This window comes from Gekko japonicus, unplaced genomic scaffold (genome assembly GCF_001447785.1).
Source record: "Gekko japonicus isolate JY-2015 unplaced genomic scaffold, Gekko_japonicus_V1.1 scaffold1145, whole genome shotgun sequence".
Lineage (NCBI taxonomy): Eukaryota > Metazoa > Chordata > Lepidosauria > Squamata > Gekkonidae > Gekko > Gekko japonicus.
The window spans coordinates 206,055-226,002 of NW_015165859.1; the positions used below are offsets into that span (position 1 = coordinate 206,055).

General features: G+C 48.8%; 1 protein-coding gene across 1 annotated transcript in view; it reads right to left on the reverse strand.

Moving 5' to 3' along the window:
• Positions 1-19,948, reverse strand: part of AIM1L (absent in melanoma 1-like) — a 48,655-nt gene that overhangs the window by 13,964 nt on the left and 14,743 nt on the right. The window contains exons 6-12 of the mRNA XM_015411214.1: positions 19,045-19,171; positions 17,900-17,935; positions 14,035-14,171; positions 5,740-5,866; positions 4,670-4,812; positions 2,389-2,515; positions 176-208 (exon numbers count right to left, since the gene is read on the reverse strand). Coding sequence (XP_015266700.1) covers positions 176-208; positions 2,389-2,515; positions 4,670-4,812; positions 5,740-5,866; positions 14,035-14,171; positions 17,900-17,935; positions 19,045-19,171 — 730 coding nt within the window. The remainder of the gene's footprint in view (positions 1-175; positions 209-2,388; positions 2,516-4,669; positions 4,813-5,739; positions 5,867-14,034; positions 14,172-17,899; positions 17,936-19,044; positions 19,172-19,948) is intronic.

The window sequence follows — 19,948 nt, forward strand, 5'->3', positions numbered from 1 at the left end:
GCTTTTCAATTTGAATGAAAGACTTACATATCAATGAACCCACATCCTACAAGTTTCAGGCAGGCTGCCTGCCTTCAGGCAGGCTGCCTGCCACATATGTATATTCACAGATATTCATTTCTTTTAGTTATATGGGGGCCATTAGAACCATCATCCTACCTTATATACTACTCACCACAGAAATGTATTGTAGACTGTGTTCTCCAACCTGGAAAAAAGGAGAAGGTCCATGATACAACTTTTGGCCAAAAGTAGAGAAATGGATGCTGGTGTCTTGATGTTTCCAAAGGTAGGTGCCCTAAAGAGATATCTATCTCATAAGACCATGAATCTGACCAGTGGTCCATCTAGTCCAGCTAGCCTACTGTTAACACAGGAGTCAACCAGTTGCCCTGAGGGCTAAACAAACAGGACACAGAGGTTGAGGCTACCCCTGCTGCTGCTGCCCAGCTCTGGTCTTTAAAGGTTAGTTACCTCTGTATGTGGAGACTCCCATATGTCACCATGGCTACTGGCTATTGATAGACCTCTGCTCCATGTATCTGTCTAATCCTGTTTTAAGCATCTATGCTCATGGCCATCCACTGTCAATGAGTTCCACCGTTTAATGACTGGTTGAGTTAAAAAAGTATTTCCTTTTGTTCATCCTGAACTTGTTTCTCATTGGGTGCCCCTGAAGGAGAAAAAGTTCTCTGTATTCACTTTCTGTATCCCCATGCATTATTTTATAAATGTCTATCATGGCTCCCCTTAGCCACTTTTTTTCTAGACTGAAAGTCTCAGAGTCTCCAAAATCTCCCATTCTTATGTGTCATTTAGAGTATAGAGCTTTCAAGAATGCTCCAATCACAAGGCATTTTATCCACACATGAAGCTGCCTTCTACTGAATCAGACCACTGGACTCTATCAAGGTCAGTTTTGGCATTCCTTCCTTGCTCCCTTGCCTCAGATAGAAATCATGAAAAAAACAGGGACGGGAAGGCAGTAACCAAAAACCCCAAAAATATACTACCCGGAGACACTAAGTCAAATATCAACAATGCAAATAAATATTCAGTGTAACAGAAAAATAGTGTTCCAATAACATAAACAATATAGAAAATATACACAAAATTCCAAATCGATATTATGAATCAACATCAAAAATGTAATCATAATTGAATATATTCTAACAAAATACAATCTTCATATCAATCTAATGCTGACATAAATGATTAGGACGCTACCGAATCTCCATTAATATCAAAGGAGGCTCAATGAAGTGACAAAAAGGTCACTCATGTCTTCTCTTTTCTCAACGGTAATTCGATCGGTGATTCAAACCGTTTCAGAGAATACCTTTTATCAAGAGGTATCTTCCTCCATAGAAGCAATCATTCTAAGGTGCAACAACCAATTTCAGGGAAAATTTGAAAACGGAGCCCAGTAACCTCTAAAGTAATCCGCAACACAAGAAGGCTTGGGGCTCTAGTTTTTTCTATTACACTGAATATTTACTTGCATTGTTGATATTTGACTTAAAGCGATTTCTCACTAGAGCTGCCTCGCAGCCCAGCGCCATTTGCCTCGACACAAACATGTCAATTTCATACCCGAAGCTCCGGGGCTGCATTTTGACTCGGGGCTTCGCCCGATTTCCTCTGCAGTTAAACTGTGGAGGAAATCGGGCGAAGCCCCAAGTCAAATGCAGCCCCGCAGCCTTGGGTGTGAAATTGACATGTTTGTGTTGGGGCAAACGGCGCTGTGCTGCGAGGCAGCTCTAGTGAGAAATCACCCCCAGTGTCTCTGGAAAGTATATCTTGGGTTTTTTTCAGATTGAAATCATGGCATGCAGGGGGAAAAGGAAAAGCCTTCCACACCATGGCATTTTTCTGACCTGAAATAACTCTGTGCAGCCCCTATTTGACCATGGGGGTAAACGTGTATGTACTGATGGCGACACATAAGTTTTCCAGCAGATCCCCTGGGGCCATTTCAGCTAGTGAAAACATTGCGGGAGGAAAGTCATAAACCACCCTTCCCTCTAATCCAAATTGGGCCCATATGAGCCTGGGAGTTAATACATTCCCAATAATTAAATTAATTCCCCAAATAAGTTAATAATTCCCAATCGAGAATTCCCGGAACACATCCATCAAGGACTTTGTAATGTATGAATTAGCCCCACCAGTGTTTGACTGGCCCAGAGTCACTCAAAGAGCTTCCACGGCAAAGTAGGCACTGCAGACTGGCCCAAGTGTCCCAGAAGCTAAGTGTCCAGCACTCTCCCCACTATACCACAGTGGCTCTCCACAAGACTGAAAGAGACAGGAGGCTCTTGCTTCAGGTGAGTGGGAGGATTTGATTTCTTCTGGGGAGGGATGAATGCAGAAACATGGGATTCTCACCTGAAGGATGGGCTGTATGGAGGAGATCTTGCAGCTGCCAGCTCCCCAGTCTTCACAGCTGCGGTACACACCCTTTTCTAGGATGTACTGCTCCCCTGAGAAATTCCTGTCTTCATAGGCCACCCACCTGGACATGGAAATGGAAGATTTATTTATTTAGTTACTCCTTTTGTACCCTGCCTTCCTCCCCCCATGAGGCCCCCCAAAACAGTTTGCATCATTCTCCTCTCCTCCATTGTATCCTCACAACAAACCTTTAAGGTAGGTTAGGCTGAAAGTGTGACAGACCCAAGGTCACCCAGCAAGCTTCCAAGGCAGAAAGGGGATTTGAACCTGGGTCTCCTAGTCTGACACCTTAACCACTACACTAAACTGTTTCTCTATAAGGATTAGCTCAGCTCTCTACAACTCAGTCCAGATCTCAAAATTCCCTACTCTCATTGATTGTGTTTTGCACTGGAAAACCTTTACTTCCCAGCCTTGGGGCCCAAGCTGCCTTGACATGTGAAATCTATACCTATTCTTAAAAGTGCATGAATATAGTCAGGGAATGGCTGTGGCTCAGTGGTAAAGCATCTGCTTGAAATGCAGGAGGTGCCAGGTTCAATCCCCGGCATCTCCAGTTAAAAGATCTGGCAGCAGATGATGTGAAAGACCTCTGCCTGAGACTCTGGAGAGCCTCCGCCAGTCTGAGTAGACAATACTGACCTTGATGGACCAAGGGTCTGATTCAGTATAAGGCAGTTTCATGTGATCTCTTTGCCCTTGATGACTTTGTGCAACCTGAGATGTTTGTCCACTGTAAACAACAACTTCAGGTTTTTTTGGAGGGGGTATTTTTGCGTGTGTGCGTGTGCTTGCGTGCACCCATGCCCGGACGTCATGGTGTCCTCTGGTAACTTTTACTGGGACACAGGGGACATTCAGAGAAGTGGCTTGATAGCCTGCCTCTGGCCTCCAGGCCCAGAAGTTCTCTGGAAGTCTCCCATCCAAATACTTGCCAGGGTTGGCCCTGCTTAGCTTCCAAAATCTGACGAGTTTGGGCTTGCCTAGGCTATCTTGATCAGAGCGCCAAATTCAGGTTTGAACTTTTCATCCTCAGAGACTGTCCAGAAACTTTAGTAAATCCAAACAAAACAAAACAAAAATGCTGCCCATTTGTTATTAAAACAAAGAACAACGTTCTTGTGCTTCATCAACTTTCCAGCTACCTATTTGTTCCTGGGAAGATTTCAAGGTCTGGCCTTTAAAGGCTTCCCAATGGTTTCAGATCTAGGTACTTGAGGAAGTGACTGCTCCCATATGAAGTGTCCCAGTCTCCAAACTCTACTCAAGACACTGGCTGTGTTCAGACAGATAAACTACAATTAAACTCTAATAGAACACACAGAGTTTGTTGCTGAGCTCCTCTAGAAAAAGGGATCTTGATATAGGGATTTCTCAGTTTGATCCAAGCCCCAATTGGCCAAGATATCTAAATGCAAGCATGTTGGCGAATTAAGAGTTTGTTTCTCCAAAAAATGATCCAGAGAGTGAACATCGATTTCTAGTTTAGAATCCTGCCTTGTATGGCATAAACCAACTCCAGTCCACAAAGGATCGATTAGCATGTTAGACACTCCATGCACACACAAAAATCCACAGGGTCAGCTTATAGACATGGACTGGAAGTTAACTTTATTTGTATCAGAATCGTGGCACTTGGGGAGAGGGGGCTTCAGCATTCACCTTCCTGCCATTTTCCCAATCTGAAATGGTCTTGAGGAGCCAGTATTTGCCTCACTGGGGAAACTGATGGCTACACATAAGTTTCTGCAGATGGGGCAAAGAGTGGGTCTCTGGGTCCCTTGAGAAAACAGCATGGGAGTGAAGGCTGAAGCCCCGTCTCCTCATGACTCTCTGGCTGATTTCGCAGTAGAGCTGCCTCGATGTTGCACCGCCGTTTGCCCCGATACTATTGGTCAATTTCACACCCGAAGCTGCGGGGCTGCATTTTGACTCGCGGCTTTACCTGATTTCCCCAGCAGTTTCGTGATCCTGTTTTTTGAGGATCACGAAACTGCGGAGGAAATCGGGCAAAGCCGCGGGTCAAAATGCAGCCCCATGGCTTCGGGTGTGAAATTGACCAATAGTATCGGGGCAAACGGCGGCGCAACATCGAGGCAGCTCTAGTGCGAAATCAGCCCCAGTCAATGCCAGTTTTCTGTGGGATCACCTTCCCAAAGAGGCAACATCCTTCTCCCTCCTTGCCCACTTGACTGTCCTACCCTGAGGTACTCACACGCCACTCAGTACATGGATGGACTGTGTTGTGGTCCCATAACCAGCCAGCTTAACATCTGGCATGGCTTCACAGAGCTCAACACTGGGGCCGTCTTTGAAGTCCACGGCCTCAAACAGGATAAGTGTCGGGTCCAAAAAATCCTGCTCCAGGGAAAAAAAATTGACTTAGAATGCAGTGGGGTACAATGCTATAGAGTCCACCCTCCAAAGCCACCATTTTCTCTAGGGGAACTGATCTCCGTAGTCTCTGTAGTCTGGAGATGAGTTATAACTCTGAGAGATTTCAGGCACCACCTGGAGGTTTGGCAACTTTACACAGCACTCAGTGGTCACTCCCAGAATCCAGAGAAGATTCCTTTCTACCACAGGCAGGTTCAGAGACTTCAGTGCTTCTTCCTCTCACATGACTATGCTGTAACCTCTGATATCACAAGTTAGCTGTTCAGTACGGCCCTGCTGCCAGTTCACACTGGAAGCTGGATCCTGCTTTTGGAAAGGTGGATGAACACTGCATTTAATGGAAGCAGAAGGAGGTAGATCCAAATTCCATGCAGCAATAAGATACGTTTTGTTGTTGACTGCACCTGCCTTAATTCCCCCCCCCCGATAGTTTTTTGGAAAAAACAGTTCATTATAAAGTATGAAGAGCTCAGATTGCAACCACATATAGGATTGCTGGTTTTCATACTGGTCCCTGGAGCTGTCCCTTTAATATCAGTTTGTTCCGCAGCAGTTATCAGGCAATGTAATTTATCTTCATGCCATGGCAAGCTTCTACTGCTGATCTTGTGTATTAAACCTCAGTTAAAGGCAGAGGGCTTCCCCCCCCCCCCCCCGGCCAGGTGTCAACCTTACCCACAGGGTTTGCTAGGAGACAGCTCCAGAACTTTAGAAACTACCCCCCCACACACACACACACATCTATTCTTAAGGTATAGCTGCAACTTCCAGGGGAGCCATGGAACTTCATTTTGGAAATTCAGCCTTGGCTATAAAGGCAAGGGACACTTTCTCCTCCAACGGCACGATGCCCCTCCCCCAGCCCTACAAGCAGGCAAGTATGCTCACCGTCCGGATCAGCCGAAGGGACACCAGTTGTTTATTGTAGCCTCCCCACTGGGACCAGTCAAGGTACTCTCCCTCCTCCAGCAAGTACTGATGGCCACGGAAACCTTCCTTCTCATAACCAACCCAGCTGAGTGGCAGAGGAGCGGGCAGGAAAGAGGAAGGGGGAAACAAGTTAATTCTCCCTTCCTATTCAGCTATACAATCACTTCCAATTTATTTATCGCATTTACTTTCGTATTTTTCTGTAACATTTGTTTCCAAGCACAAGTCATACCTTTGAAGCCCTAAATGGCTTGGGGCCAGGGTTCTCGAAGGACCACCTTTCCCCATATTGTCCAGTCTCTCAGTTAAGATCTGCCTCACAAGTACACTACCTTCTTGTAGGCACCAGGCCAAAATGTTTCTGTTTACCCACACTTTAATTAAGGGGTTGATCTTTGTAACCTCATTTTATGGTCTGTTTTTAGCCTGAGAAATGTTTAAGACCCGTTTTAAGCTGCTTTGTGTTTTATGCTGTTTTATCCTCTGCTTTGTTTGAATGGTGGATTTCAATAACGTTATGTTTTATGTTTTTTATTATTCCTTGGGCAGGTTCTCTGCGAAAGAAGCATAAACATTTTACAAATAAATAAATACTGTATTTACTTGTCTTGCTTACTTTTCTTAATTCACTTATTTATACCCTACTTCCCAAGTGCTGCATGATGAGCTCCCGTCTCTGGTTCCAGCTCCTGCCAACCTAGCAGTTTGAAAGCAAGAAATTGCAAGTAGATAAATAGGTACCACTTCGGTGGGAAGGTAACAGCGTTCCGTGCGCCTTGGTGTTTAGTCATGCTGGCCACATGACCACGGAAACGTCTTCTGACAGCGCTGGCTCTTCGGCTTTGAAACGGAGATGAGCACCACAACCCTAGAGTTGGATTCCACTGGCTTTCGAGCAAGGGAAACCTTTACCTTTACCATTCTTCCCAACAGGAACCCAAAGTGGCTTACAAATTCTCCCCTTCTCCATTTTATCCTCGCAACAACAACTCTGCAAGGTAAACTAGACTGAGTGTGTGTGACTGGCACAAGCTTCCATGGCAAAATGGGGATTTGGATCTCAGTCTCACAGACTCTCTAACTACTGCACCACTCTAACTACAGCCTGACTCTCTAACTACTACACCACAGTGGCTCTCAAAATATTATTGAAAATGTAAGCAAGACCCAAAAAGACAGAAGGTAAAAGACAACCTTGAACAGTAGTGGCTACATAACGGATGCCACCTGGGGCCACTGCCACCATCCCCATCCCTCACTGCCACTACTTACTTGCCTCTCATCACTAGGAAGTAAAATAGCTAAAGCAGGTTCTCCTCTTGTTCCCCAACCTGTACATGTGCAGTGAGGCTTTCTAAACTCTCGCATCTCACAGGTGTTCAGGAAGCCCTATCGAAAATGCATGGCTTCCCATGCTGTTGTTAAAGATGCCTGCAGAATGAAGAGGGAAGGAGCTGCTTTGGCTACGGGGGGGGGGGGGGGGGGGGGGGGGGGGGGGGGGGGGGGGGGGGGGGGGGGGGGGGGGGGGGGGGGGGGGGGGGGGGGGGGGGGGGGGGGGGGAAAGGAGGAGGAGGAGGAGGAGGAGATTGGATTTATTCCCTGCCCTTCACTACCCGAAGAAGTCTCAAAGCAGCTTACAATCTCCTTTCCCTTCCCCTCTCCACAACAGACACCCTGTGAGGTAGGTGGGACTGAGAGAGCTCTTTTGATAACTGCTCAAGAGAGAACAGCTCTGAAAGAACTTGTAACTGACCCAAGGTCACACCAGCGGCTGCATGTGGAGGAGTGGGGAATCAAACCTGCTTCTCCCAGATTAGAGCCTGTGTTTCTAACCACTACACCAAACTGGCTCTACAGTGAAAACAGTGAGTGAGAGCCAGTGTAGTGTATTGGTTAAGAGCGGCAGACGGTAATCCGGAGAACCAGGTTTGGTTCCCCATTCTTCCACATGAAGCCGGCTGGGTGACCTTTGGCCAGTCACAGAACTCTGTCGTGGAGAGAGGAAGGGAAGGCAATCGTAAGTCACTTTGAGACTCCTTTGGGTAGAGAAAAGCGGGGTATAAAGCCAATTCTTCTTCTTCTTCGTGGCTGTTCCCCCCCCCCATCTGCCACCCAAGCCCATTCCCTCTCCTTATTTTATTATACAGTGGACTGTGACTCAACATCAAAAAAGTTAGGGTTTGTATATTTTATCAACAGCCATGGAGAGGTACCACCAGCAGACAGTTCTGGGCTAGAGAGACCTGAACTGTCTGTTAGGAGTGGCCTGATATGTTCACTTAAATGGAAGGGCATTCCACGATTGAGGCCGTCAATCAAAAAGTCCTGTTACAAGCAGAGACCAATGTTATTTATTTATAGCATTTATGTATTTATTTATTGTACTGTACCTTCTCACTGAGATTCAAAGTGGATTACACAGTGCAGTTAGTATGAGGAGACCTCGAATGAGCAATGGACTAAGATTACCAATGAAACGACAACAGGGTAATATGTGCAGCAGTCTGAGAATACCGATACACGGTGGTAAAATCCACAGTCCCATCCAATGCTCCCTCTAAGCTGCGGAGTCTTGTGAGCAAAAATTCTACTTTGTGAGCCCCTGGCATTGAAGTTGTGAGCGAGCAATTTGGCCGCTGCATCAATTAGTTTGCTCTGGAGCCATCCTTCCTGAGCTAAGTCAAAAATGTGCGAGCTGGGGGCTAAAAAACTGTGAGCTAGCTCACACTAACTCAGCTTAGAGGGAACACTGGTCCCATCCCCTTTATAAAATGCCTTAATAAACTATTCTGTTATAGCATAGCCCTATTACCTTGATAGATAAGCTCTCCTGAACAACTCCACTTTACAATGTTTATGGAATGACAGGAGTGTGGCAGCCCTCCTGAACGCCACAAGGTGGGGCTGAAATTGAAGCAGGTCTTCATTTACAGTCTCCAGTCATAGTGGAGCTCCTATGGGCATAGACTCTCTTTTCACAGCTTGTGGTAAGCAGGCAGTGCACATTATACCAGGAGGCAGTCTAAAAGAAACAAAACGTTTGCCCTCTTGGCATCATCCAACAGTCCCAAGAGACCTCTCTCCTGCACCCTGGTGAAAAGTACGGAGACGGACGAGTGATTTGAACTTTTATTAGTGCACACGGTCTGGGATGAGTACATCACACCCCTTCCCCCTTGGTCTGAAAGACACCCACACACAAAATCCTTGAGATATGCTGGGGAGTCCTTGAGATATGCCTTCCGTTCCCGTGTGGAGCGGCGGAGTCCTGGGATCGGCTGAGCCGGGGCCGATGCCGATGCACTTGGCAGAGTGCTGGCCGGCGACAGAGGAGTTGACATGGAAGTCTCGCAGGGTGTTGTGGGCTGCTGGGCTGGTGATTGAATGGGCGCAGGGTCTGTGGGGTCCAGGGTACCACCTGGAGGTAAAGGTTCCTCCGTTTCAGGGGCGACCGGGTCCTCCAGGTCCTCCGGCTCCAGAGGCAGCGCGCGCCAACGCAGCTGGTCGATGTGGCGGTGGAGAATTAGCCCGTCCTCGCTGGAGACCTCGTAGGAACGGGGCCCTTTAACTCTCACCACCCTCACAGGGATCCAGGCGAAGTTCCACGCATACACAGGGTCCTCCGGGAAGAAACCCTGTGCCGCTTCCTACGTCTTTATGTTGGGTTCTTGTTCCGGGGCCCGGTCCAGGTGAAGTTGGTCCAATCTCGTCGTGAGACGTCTGCCTTGGAGTAGCTCGGCTGGGCTGTGCCCCGTGGTGGTGTGCGGGGTGGTTCTCTGCCCAAAGAGGAACGAGGCCAACTTGTAATCCCAGTCCTTGGTCTCTAGCCGGCGGAGCGCGTCTTTGGTGGTCCTCATCATGCGTTCCGCTTGGCCGTTGCTGGCGGGATGGAATGGGTCCGAGCGGACGTGGCGGATCCCATAATAGCTGGTGAATTCCTGGAACTCCCCGGATGTGAAGGCGGTCCTGTTGTCCGTTACCAGGGTGTCTAGGATGCCCTGGGCACTGAAGATCCGCAACATGGCTCTGATGGCGGACCTCGAAGAGGTTGACGGTACCGGGATGACCTCCAGCCACTTGCTATATGCATCGACCAGAATGAAAAACAGCTGCCCCTGGAATGGCCCCGCAAAGTCCAGATGGAGCCGCGACCAGGGGCGATGAGAGGACTCCCAGGCCCTCTCCGGGGCTCTAGGCGGTTCTGAGCGAGATGCTTGGCTTGGCTGACATCTTTTTACCTTCTCCTCTATGTCCTAGTCAAGCCCCAGCCACCAGACGCAGCTCCTTGCGAGCGCCTTCATCCTCACGACCCTGGGGTGGTGTTTGTGCAGAGCCGCTATGACGCGTTGCTGGAGAGGTGCCGGTATCACCACCCGACCTCCCCACATCAAGCAACCCTACACCGACAACTCGTCCTTCCGTGTGATGAATGGCGTAAATTTTGGGCCCTCCTTGGCCGTAGGCTACCCCCTCCCCACCCAGTCCAATACCCGACAGATAACCTCGTGTTGGGCCGTGAGGTGGGCGACCTCCCACACATGAACTGGGCGCTTGGGAAGAGCTTCCAAGAGGGCGACCATGTGGGCCGGGGCCGGGTCCACGGTGGGCAGAGGAAGGCGGCTCAGAGCGTCCGTGTGTCCCATAGCTTTCCTAGGCTGATGGACAAGTGCGTATGTGTAGCCCGCCATGAAAATGGACCAGTGCAGGACCCAGGGCGAAACCATCTGGGCCGTTTGACGGTCGGGGGCTAGGAGACCCAGGAGGGGCTTATGGTCCATCACCACTGTAAAGGGCCGGCCATAGAGATAGTGGTGGAATTTTTTTACTCCCGCCACTATCGCCAGCGCCTTCTTGTCCACTTGCGCGTAATTGCGCTCTGCCGAGGACAAGGTCAGAGAATAAAAGGCAACCAGGACCTCCCGGCCGTCCTGCAACCTGTGGCCCAGGACTGCCCCACCCCGTATGGAAAAGTGTTGCAGGCGAGGACCACCGGGAGCTCCTCCTCGAAGTGGTGTAACACGAAATTTGAGGTCAGCAAGTCTTTGACTCCCCAAAAAGCCATAGCGTGCACGGACGTCCAGGCCCACAGAGCATCCTTGTCCAGGAGGCGGTGGAGGGATTCCACCACTGCGGCTTTCATGGGCAGAAAAACGTGATAAAAATTGAGCAGGCCCAAGAAAGCCTGCAGTTCTGACTTGGAAGAAGGGGGGGGCTGTGTAATCACCTTAACCTTATCGTCCGCGGGGTGGATCCTTTGGGCATCCACGGCGAACCCCAGAAACTCGATGCGGGGCACCCCGAGGAGGCATTTTTCTTTCTTTACCTTGAGGCCAGTGGAGTCGAACCTCTGAAGCACTGCCCAGAGCCGATCAGCGAAGGTGGCGGGATCCGGTGCCACGATGATCACATCATCTAAAAACGACTGGACTCCTGGGATGCCTTTGAGCAGGGAATCCATAAAAGAGTGAAAGATCCCTGAGGCCACACACACACCAAACTGTAGTTCATTGACTTTAAAAGCCCCCCTGTGCGTAGAGATAGTCTGCGCCTCCGCAGAGGCCACATCGACCAGTAGCTGCTGGTAGGCCTGTGCCAAATCCAGCTTGCCGAAAATTTGCACCCCCACCAGCGTGGCCAGGACGTGGCTTACCACCGGAACCGGGTAAGGATGGTCCTGTAAGGCTTTGTTTATCGTGCATTTATAATCTGCACATATAAGCACATCCCCATTCAGTTTTACCGGCGTGAAGATGGGGGTCTCCCATCGCGTGGATGCGACCGGTTCCAGCATCCCCTGCTCGACCAGGCGATCGAGCTCCGCCTCAGTTTTAGGCTTCATAGTGATGGGGGGAAGACAGGCTTTTATACGGATAGGCTGGACGTTGTGGTCAAGATCCAGCGGAATGGGGCCCGCGGTGTACCTCCCCAGAGTCCCATCGAATACCCGAGGGAACTCCGCGCACACAGCCATGAAGTCCGGCGGCCGGATCTGGTTTACCCCAGTAATCGCAAGTCCCAGGGGCCCGAACCAGGAAAGGCCCAGCAAACTAGAGAGGTGCCCTTCTACTACCAACAGGTCCAACAACCCAGAAAAGTCTTTAAATTGTATTCGGAACTTGCCCCAGCCCCGGACCGCCACAGGGTTCTTATTAAAGTCCCGCAACTTGAGACCCTCTGGCTTGTGCAACATCTCAGCTGAAATGATGGAAAAGGATGAGCTTGTGTCGATTTCCATTTGGCAGGAGGACCCCTCAATAAGGACAGTCACATACACCTTGTCCGGGCCATTGGGGGGCAAGTTACATACCAGTTGATGCTGTATCGCCAAAATGGAGTGCAGATCCATCGATTCTAGCTGTGCCATGGTCCGCTGTCGTTGTCCTTTGGAGTGGCAAACCTTGGCTATGTGGCCGGCCTTGTAGCAGGATCGGCAGACGGTGTCCTGGAATCTTCAAGACCGGCATTCATGTGCATTGCCACAGCTGGTGCAGGACGTGGAGGACGGCGCAGCTTTCGCCGAGGTGGATCCTGTTGGGCGATGAGGGTGCTGGGACGGCCTGCGGTGGACCATAAGGATCTCCTCATCCTCAGAGCCGTCGGAGCCTACAGACGCTTGTGTTTGGTGGACCGCCTTGGCGTGGCAGTCTTGGTGGGCCTTCTCGTAAGCGGTGGCCTCCAGGATCGCTTTGTCAAGATCCAGGTCATCTTGGCTGACCAGCTTCCTCTGGAGCTTGTGCTCCCGTAGCCCCAAGAGGAACTGATTAAGGAGCATGTCAGCCAGATCTGGGAACGAACACCTTGTGGCGGCCCGTCGCAGAGCTGTGAGAAAATCAGAGGCGGTCTCATCAGGGCCCTGGACCTTTGCAAAAAAGTCCTTCCGCTCCACAAATTTCATTGGTTTGGGAGCCAGGTGGTCTGAAAGCGCCTTGACCAAAGTGGTGTATGACTCATCTTTGGTCAGCCGGGGTGCTATCAGGTCCTTCAGGAGAAGATGAGCCTCCATACCACAGTGCCGGAGGAGGTACGCCTTCTTCTTACCCGGATCGGTGACATCGTGGATGGTGAAGTGGCTCTCGAGGGTCTCCAGTCAGGTTTCCCATTGTGATGGTTGGGAGATGTCGAAAGCAGGGAGGCTCTCGGATGCGGCAGCCATCTTACGATTCCATGTGGGAGAGATGCTCGGGAACGGTGGCAGCGATTGGTGGTGAGGAGCGGTGCGATGCTGCTCTCGGGGTCAGCAGTGCGATGCTCGGTGCTGGGAATGGTGCGATGAGTGGCAACCGGAGATGCAGCATGAGGCGAAGCGGCGTGCGGTGATCTTGGCGCAGAGACTCGATGCGATGCTTGGTTCGTGGTCTCTGTTCAGGGGAGGATGAATCCCACCTTCTTCGCCAGTGAAAAGTATGGAGACGGACGAGTGATTTCAACTCACGTACTTTTATTAGTGTAGAACAAGACAATTTGCTTGGCTCGCAGGCTGGCTTATATGTGCAAGGAAACCCACACCTTAAACACCCCCCCCCACTCCCTGTATTGGCTATTTACAGTGGCCGCGAATTCCATAGGCTCTTGGCCGGGAGCCTAGCCCCCCTATTGGTGCGGTCTAGGATCCGCAGGGTCCATTGACCTTGGAAGTGAAGCTCAGAAGCTCGACGGCTTTGGACGACCACGTGGTCTGGGATTAATACATTACACTGGAGCTACTGACTATTTATTTCTGTCTCATATTGCTCTGCTAGCTGATGGAGGTCAATGCAGGCCAATCTGATGACAGAAGGAATTCTGTTTCAGTACTGCTTTGCATCTCCAGTTAAAAGGCCATGAAGGAAGACTTCTGTTTCAGGCCTTGGAGAACCACTGCCAATAGGCAACATTGGGTTAGAGAGACCCAAATTATCTGTTCTGACCAGGACCGGCCCAACTGCTATACAGACCTAGACAATTACCTAGGGTGTCAGATTTTGAGGTGCACCAAAAAGGTAGCAGGAACCTTCTCTACTGGCTTGAAAGGACGCCTGGCTTCTAGGATCTCTGTATCTGTTTATTCTGGTCTTCTACAGCAGCTATGATGGAAAGTGGAGGGATTTTTACATTGTTCATTTACAATGCTCATTCCAGACTTCTCACTTTTTCTCCCTACTGAACTGGGGGGAGGGGTTGTTGTGCACCAACCTGGTGCTAGCCCTGGTACAGGTGACTTGATATGTTCCATTAAAAGGCCCTTCTTGATGCCTGCAGCAGCCAGACACTCACCAGCCCCCCACAATTTTCAGAGACCCCACAGTGGCCATCTGGAAGTCTTCATTGTTTTCCAGCTTCTTTAAATCATAAATATCACGACTCACTTCCCAGCAAAAGCCCTGGAAATGTGGCTTCTCATAAATCATAGCCTGTAGAGAGACAAGAAATATGGAGAACAAAGAGTGAGAAAACAGATCAGAGGTGGAGGGAAGAGCTCCTTCATCAAGCATGGCCTATTGGGTAGCCAACAACGCAGAGAAAAAAATGTCCTGTCCCTTTAAAGGAGGCTTAATGGAGAGTTATTTACCAGGTAACCAATTTACCTGCATATTCCGAAAAAGATTCAACTGCCCATTTCTGCACTTTAAGCCTTTATTAAAGGGACAGGACATTTTTTTTCTCCAGCCTATCTATACTCTTCAGAGCATCTCTCTTATCTCTGTAGCTATAAAAGCTAGATGTGTGCATGTGGTGGTGGGGATAGTGCCATGGTTCACCAGCCTCAAAAAGGCATAAGGAAGATCAAGCATCTCTGCCTGCATTTATAAATGCAAACTTGTGAAGCCTCAGGGTCAAGCAGGAAAAGGAAAGGGTGTTTAACCTTTCAACCTCCACTCCATTTCAATAGCTTCTCCTGTTTCCTATTGGTATAATTAAGGGAAAAGATTATTCATCCTTTAAAATATGTCTTTTACTTTTAATAACAAAGTGAAAAGTCTGGCATATCAGAGTGGAGGATGAAGAGTTAAAAATATAATAATAATAATAATCTTTCAATTTATTAATCGCTCAATCCTGCAGAGCTTGCTGGCTCTGAGTGATTTACAGTTACTCATTCACGCGGGACTAACAATGATTTATGGGGGTAAGGGAGGACAACATATATCTTTTAAATCACACACATCCACAGTCGGCGAGGGTTTGCTCAGCTGCAGGGTCAGACGTATCCCGTCGGCATATTGACTTCGGCTCGGCTAGATGACGTCGGCTTCTCCAGGTCTTGCAGTGCCGCACTGTCACCGCCTGGCCGGAACGGCCCATTACAGGCTTCTCGGAGTCGAAGAGATTTTTTTTTTCCTTTAGGCTTTCAATCTTGCGAGCTGAGCATTCCGGTCGTCGGCTAACACCTCCCCCACTGGGGGGGGGGTGTCTTTGGTGTGCCCACCTTCTCTAAGGAGTGGTACCCATTTTATCTACTCGCCGAAGCTTTCGAACCGCTGGGTGGACGGCGAGCTAGGGACAAGGCTGGTAGCTCACACCAACACAGGGCTAGAACTGACAGCTGTACTGTTCAGCTCAGATGTTACTAACCAGAGGAAAAATCCTCTGTGCCACCGCTCCCCTAACTTTAAGGATGAGAAGAGGGTTTGTAACCCTTCAGCCTCCACTCTTACCTGCTACTTGAAGTGGTATAGCCCCCTCTACCACCACAGGACTCTGCCAGCTCATTCTGCTGCATATGGAGAACCAGTCTAGTTTCTGCCTACAGTATCGTCTCCCAGTTTGCCTGCTGCGCTGCAGCATTTTGCCAGACATAGCTGTGCCCACTTAATTCCTCAGTGCAAACAGATGCCTTTTGGGAAGGCATTAAACTGGTGGGATCTTTCCAAAGCAATAGTCCCTGTCTGCTCATATGCTCCAGGTCCCCATTGCCAAGCAGTCTCTGGGAATGTTGGTAAGTTTCCACTCCCCAGCAGTCCTGTCGCCTTCCCAGCCTGCTTCCACTAGGCTAATCCAGCCCAGGTTGGAGGGAGGCCACCAGTTGGGTTGCCAGCTCTGGGTTGGGAAATACCCGGAGGTTTTGGGGCTGGAGCCTGAGGAAAGCAAAGTTTGGGGAGGGGAGGGACTTAATAACATAATGTCTTCCAAAGCAGCCATTTTCTCCAGATGAACTGTTACCTGGAGAGCAGCTGTAATAGCAGGGAAACCCTAGCTACGACCTGGAGATTGGTAACCCCAGCCATTGGCCCATTGAGAAAAGTCCCAGTGGCCATAATGGCCAGTCCACCCCTGACCCTGCGGCTAGAATAGTCTAAAGATGCTGACAGCACTACCCCAAACAATGTCTTGTTTGACTTTCTGCCATTGGAGCCACTGTGAAAGCTTCACCAGCTAATAGTCTCTTGGGATTTTGCACAGAAATTCGATTCTTGAGAATCCTGGCTTCCAGGTTATAACAATAAAGCAAGTGCCTAGTTTTCATGGATGCAGAGAGGTGTTTGACAATGCACAGTATGTGGAAAAGGCTGACCCACATCTACCCATAGCCACTGCATTGATAGTTCTTTAAAACACACACACAAATTCTGCAATCTCCCCTTGCCCCATGATGGTTCTAACAAGCGTGCAAATGACACTCCTATGCAAAATCTGCATGTTTGCAAAACACATTCTTGGCAAAAAAAACCTTGCTTCAAAAGCTGAACAAGCTCAGTGGCTGCCTCTTGCAAAAAAAAAAAAAAAGGCTGATCTTGCAGCAACAGGCTTCTACAGGCCAAACTAGATGTGACCGTATTCTTGTGGCTTCCATGAGGATGCTGCTGCCATTTTAAAGTAATTTAGAAATGCTGTGAAGACCTCTGCAGCACACCAAAATGCTTTTTTTCTCTTCTCGCGCCATGTCAAGTGTCAAAATAGCTACACCCCCTGCCCACTTGAAAAAGCATGCGGAGGGTGGCACAAGAGTGCCACACTAAGAGCCGATACAGCAATTTTAAATTACTTTAAATGGCAACTGGAGGTGTGCAACAAAAAAACAACCCCAACCCTTTTTTTGGGTTTGGGTATATTGAACCCCAAAATACTGGTATTTCCCGATATTCCTGAATTCCAATACAGGTATGGTATTCGGCTCTGGGAAATATTCAGGAAATCCATTTTTTTTGCTCCATTATACCCTATGGGAACTTTTCTAATCAATGGTCCCCATAGGGTATAATGGAGAATTGATCCGGGGGTATCTGGTGCCCAAGGGGGCTGTTTTTTGGGGGGATTTTTTGAGGTAGAGGTACCAAATTTGCAGCATTGCTGCTTGTGCCTCTCCTCAAAAAAACTCCCCAAGTTTAAAAAAGATTAGACCAGGGGGTCCAATTCTATGGGCCCCTAAATAAGATGACCCCTTCATCCATTGATTTCAATGAAGGAGGGGAAAAGGCATTTAATGGGATCACAGTCACTTTAAATGCTTTCTCCAGGCCACACAACTCAACAGCTTGGAGAACTCCGAAGGCATTTAAAAAGCTCGTATTCCTTTTAAACACCTTCAGAGTTCTCCAAGACATGGAGTCACGTGGCTTGAAGAAGGCATTTAAAGGGACCACTATCTCTTTAAATGCCCTTTGTTTGTCTATCCAGTAGTCCCGAAAATCCTGAATATATTCAGAATTTTCAGGGCTTGGCCATTTCGGGTAGATGAACAATATCCGAGATCACTATCTGGCTGAATCAATACCCCGAAAATACCGATAAGGTATTTTTCAGGTATTTTTTTCAGCTTGGATTTAGCTGAACGCACATCCTAAATGGCAACAGTATCCTTGTGGCAGTAGGGTTGTCAACCCTGGGTTGGGAAATTACTGGAGATTTCAGGGTAGAGACTGGGAAGTGTGGAGTCTGAGGAAGGGAGGGACCTCAGCAGACTGTAATGCCATAGAGTTCACCCTCCGATGCAGCCATTTTCTCCAATTAAACTGACTGCTGGAGAGCAGGTATAATTCCAGGAGATCTTCAGGCCCCACCTGGAGATTGGCAGCCTTATGTGGTGGCCATGAAGATGCCACCCCGTCTAGTTCGGCTCTAGGTTCTCAACTGCCCTTTACTGCTGGGAAATATTTTCATCCTATGCTTAAAAGTAGGAACAGTTTGCTTTGTCTCTTACCTTGGGCTCCCTGGGTTTCTCTACGACAGGACAACCCTGAAATTAGAATAAACCAAAGTGAGAGCTCTGTGAGGGGATCTGCACACTGTGTCTCCATTTTCAGTTCTCTGCTGAGCTGGATCTGTAAATGTTCCGGAATTTCTGCTGAGAAGGGGGGGGGGGACATTTTACCTTGGGATGGCGATGGAAAGTGGCCTCAATTTGCAGCCAGCATACGGTGGCCCCGTGGAATTTTCAAGGTAAGGGACTATCAGAGGTAGTTTGCTGTTGTCTGCCTCTGTAGAGCAACCCTGGACTTCCTTGGTGGTCCCCCATCTAAGTACTAACCGGGGCAACCCTGCTTAGCTTCCAAGACCTAATGAGACTTGGTCACCTTGCAGGTCACCTTGCACAAATTAGCCAGTGTGAGAGCCAGGTGTAGTAGTTATAGTATCAGACTAGTATCTGGGAGACCCAGATTCAAATCCCCATTCTGCCATGGAAGCTTGCTGGGTCACCTTGGGCCAGTTTAAAAAAAAACATCTTGGCCTACCCTACCTTACAGGGTTGTTGTGGGGATAAAATGGAAGAAAGGAGAATGATTTCAGGTGCTTTGGGTCTCCATTGGGAAGAAAGGCAAGGTATAAATAAAAATAGATTTTAGCCTAGAAGAAGAAGAGATTGGATTTATACCCCACCCTTCACAGCCCAAAGGAGTCTCAGAGTGGCTTACAGACTCCTTTCCCTTTCTCTCCCCACAACGGACACCCTGTGAGGTAGGTGGGGCTGAGAGAACTCTGACAGAAACTGCTCTTTTTCAAGAACAGCTGTGCCAGAACTACTGCTTGCCCAAGGTCATCCAGCAGGTGCAAGTGGAGGAGTGGGGAATCAAACCTGGTTCTCCCAGATTAGAGTCCGCGCACTTAACCACTACACCAAACTGGCTCCCTAGGGTAAGGGACATCAGCTTCTTTAGTCCAGCAAGTTTCAAATCTGAGATGAGATCTGAACTTGGGTCTTCTCTCTCCTAACCTACCATGTGAGCCACTATACCATGCAAACTTTTACCTGACAGAAACAGTGAGCAAACGGGTTACTGGGAACCACCCCTTCCTACATATACACATAGTTAACATTTCACCAGATGCGGCCATAAAAATACTTACTAGCTTAATTGGATGCATGGAGCAGATGGAGGGGTCCTTTGCCCCCCAGGCTTGCAAATTGGGATATCCACCTGGCTCCAAGATGTACGGGTCATCATCAAAGAATGGTTTCAAATAAACAAGCCACCTGCAGTGCAAATTACAGAGAGAACCAATGAACGGCTGGTGAACGTTGGTGCTAATATGTAGTCACTGAACTGGAAAGCACATTCACACAGTTGTCCCAGGAGGGAACAGAGGTGTGCATCTCCAGGCTCTGCAATTGGCAGGTGATACGAGGCCTCTGGATTGGCCAGCCCTGATATAAACAATAGGAGCCTGGCCTTCAATTTAGCACTTTAGAACCAGGGCCGGCTCACTCACTCGGCGAACTAGGCGATCGCCTAGAGCAGGACGGCCCTTAGGGGCATCAAACTGCACCCGGCCCCGTACTCTGGGAGTTTCTTGATTATTGGTGTTTTTCATTCTTCCTAAAATGCATTTATTTTTGAAAATTGGTGGGCGCAGGGGGGGCCTCCAGAAGGGATCCTCGCCTAGGGTGCAAAATAAGCTGGAGCCGGACCTGTTTAGAACTTCTTGCCAGATGAACTCCCAACTTGAAGCTTCCACATCAGGCTAGCAATGTTTCATTCACCCTGGACTGGAGAAGACCCACTCCAGGCCTAGTGCCCTGCCATAGCCTATGGGGCCATACAGTGAACATCTGGGAGCTCCACAGTGTCTCTATGTGTTTACTCTGACATGATCCTCTGGCATGCTCTGTGAATTTGTGTTTTAATGTTTTATTTGCCTTGGTTTGAGTCGGGCTTTACGGTTTGATCCAAGCCACCTTGAGTATGTGGGTAAAAGCAGCCTAAAATGTTTTACATAAATACATAAAATAAAACAACCATCCACTGCCTTT